Source organism: Suricata suricatta, chromosome 12 (assembly GCF_006229205.1).
Source record: "Suricata suricatta isolate VVHF042 chromosome 12, meerkat_22Aug2017_6uvM2_HiC, whole genome shotgun sequence".
NCBI classification, from domain to species: domain Eukaryota; kingdom Metazoa; phylum Chordata; class Mammalia; order Carnivora; family Herpestidae; genus Suricata; species Suricata suricatta.
This window is the reverse complement of record NC_043711.1, coordinates 6,475,618-6,477,714: the sequence shown is the minus strand read 5'-3', so window position 1 is coordinate 6,477,714 and position 2,097 is coordinate 6,475,618. Positions and strand designations below refer to the sequence as shown.

At 42.8% G+C, this 2,097-nt stretch overlaps 1 protein-coding gene across 1 annotated transcript; it reads right to left on the bottom strand.

The window, feature by feature from the left end:
- Positions 1-282: 282 nt before the first annotated feature.
- Positions 283-1,508, bottom strand: LOC115273232 (olfactory receptor 7D2). Its single transcript, XM_029916217.1, has one exon. It carries the CDS (start codon positions 1,506-1,508, stop codon positions 570-572), a length of 939 nt encoding a protein of 312 aa, XP_029772077.1. The 3' UTR covers positions 283-569.
- Between the last annotated feature and the right edge of the window lie 589 nt (positions 1,509-2,097).

The window sequence follows — 2,097 nt, the reverse complement described above, 5'->3', positions numbered from 1 at the left end:
TTGGGCTCTTTAGAGTCCCAAATCTCCTCACCTCTAAAATGGAGACAGTAATCAATCATTCCCATTCAGGAAGATACTTAAGAAAATAGAGAGCAGTTAACATAGGTTTACCATATAATAATCACTAAAACGTTGACTGTATTTTAATATGCATTTTGATCATATTTTATTGAGTAAAAAAAATAACCCAAAACACTGTTGGTAATACACGCACATGAATAATGCAAACCCATAATAAAACACACAGAAATGGGTTAAGGTAAACAATTGCATGCTCTGTCAACATTTCACACAACGAAGCTGAAGTAAATGCTCCAAATCCAAGTTAGAGCTCACCAGGAAGTAAGAAGATAGAGGACATAACTTTGGGACAGCAGACAGGGCCAAAAGATCATCAGATGAATTATGCAGATATTGGTTGATTAAAAATTTGTAAAAACTTGGAGAGAGAAGTCATAGATCCTTCAGGATTGGGTGAAAGGTTTGTAAAATTCAAGAGTAAACTTCAGAGTCAAAGTTTTTGCCCTTGGGATCCATAAAAGTTCTTAGTCTTGGGGCCAGCAGATCCATCACAGACAAGAAGCTGCTCTACTGAGGAGCCTTCCCAGGGCCCCCTTCACGTCCTTGTTCCTCAGGCTGTAGATGAAGGGGTTCAGCATGGGGGTGACCACAGTGTACATCACTGAGGCCACCGAGACTTTCTGGGGGGAGTGAGTCACTGCAGAAGTGAAGTAAACCCCGACACCTGTCCCATAAAATAAAGAAACCACTGAGAGGTGAGACCCACAGGTGGAAAATGCTTTTTGCTTTCCCCCAGCTGAAGACATCTTCCTTATGGAGGAAGCAATACGTGAGTAGGAGAAAAGGATCCCAACAAGGGGGAAAACACCTAGCACTCCAGTCATAAAGTATATCAGTGTGCTGTTCAGGAAGGTATCAGAGCAGGCCAGCTTGAGAATCTGTGTCAGTTCACAGAAGAAATGCGGAATTTCAAGATCTCTACAGAAGCTCAGATGCATCATCAGGAGGATATGAAGAAGGGATGTCATGACACCAATAAACCAGGTAGCAAACACCAGCACGCCACAGAGGCGTGGGTTCATGATGACTGTGTAGTGCAGGGGGTGGCAGATGGCCACAAACCGGTCATAGGCCATCACGGTCAGGAGGAGAGTGTCCAGGATAGGAAAAAACATGGAAAAATACACCTGTGTGAGGCAGTCCATATAGGAGATGGCTTTGTTCTCAGTGTGGATGCTCACCAGCATCTTGGGCACGATGGTGGTGCTGAAACTGATGTCGACCAAGGACAGGTTGGTGAGGAAGAAGTACATGGGGGTGTGGAGGTGGGGGTCAGAGCAGATAGCCAGGATGATGAGCAGGTTCCCAAGCACGGTGATCAGGAACATGGACAGGAACAGCCCAAATATGAAGGGCTGCAGTTCTGGATCCTCAGAGAACCCGAGGAGGATGAACTCTAAAATTCCTGTTTGGTTTCCTGCTTCCATGTACCTGATGTATCTCTGAAGGAAGAGACAAGGGCATCACCAATTAGTAGCAACCTGGCACCCTCCATGTAACAAAAACGTGGAGCATGCCTTTCACTCAACTTATTTACGAAGTCAGTCATTTTGTCTCGATGGGTCTCCTTTCACTTATAAATGAAATCCCAAAAAATGGAGTCTCTTACGGCAACACCCATCTTAAGCAAAATAAGTCACAGAAAGACAAATACCACACGATTTCACTCATAGGTGGAATTTAAGAAACAAAACGAATGAGCAAAGGGAAGAAAAAAGAGAGAGAGGGAGACAAAGTAAGAAGTAGACTCTTAACTACAGAGGACAAACTGAGGTGGGTGGGGGAAATGGGCGAAACAGATGATGGACGTTAAGGCACCCACGTGTGATGAGTACCAGGTATTATATGTAAATACTGAATGACTAAATTGTTCAGCTGAAACTAATATTATACTGGATGTTAATTGGAATTTAAATAGAAACTTTTTAAAAGCCTAAAATATCCATTTTATGTGACAACTGTATTTTTTTAAGTCCATTTTATAACAACACAACCAAAATGGAAACCTACAGAATA

Coding starts and splice junctions, on each gene's coding strand:
- LOC115273232 (XM_029916217.1), bottom strand. CDS start 1,508: ATGGAAGCAGGAAACCAAACAGGAATTTTAGAGTTCATCCTCCTCGGG.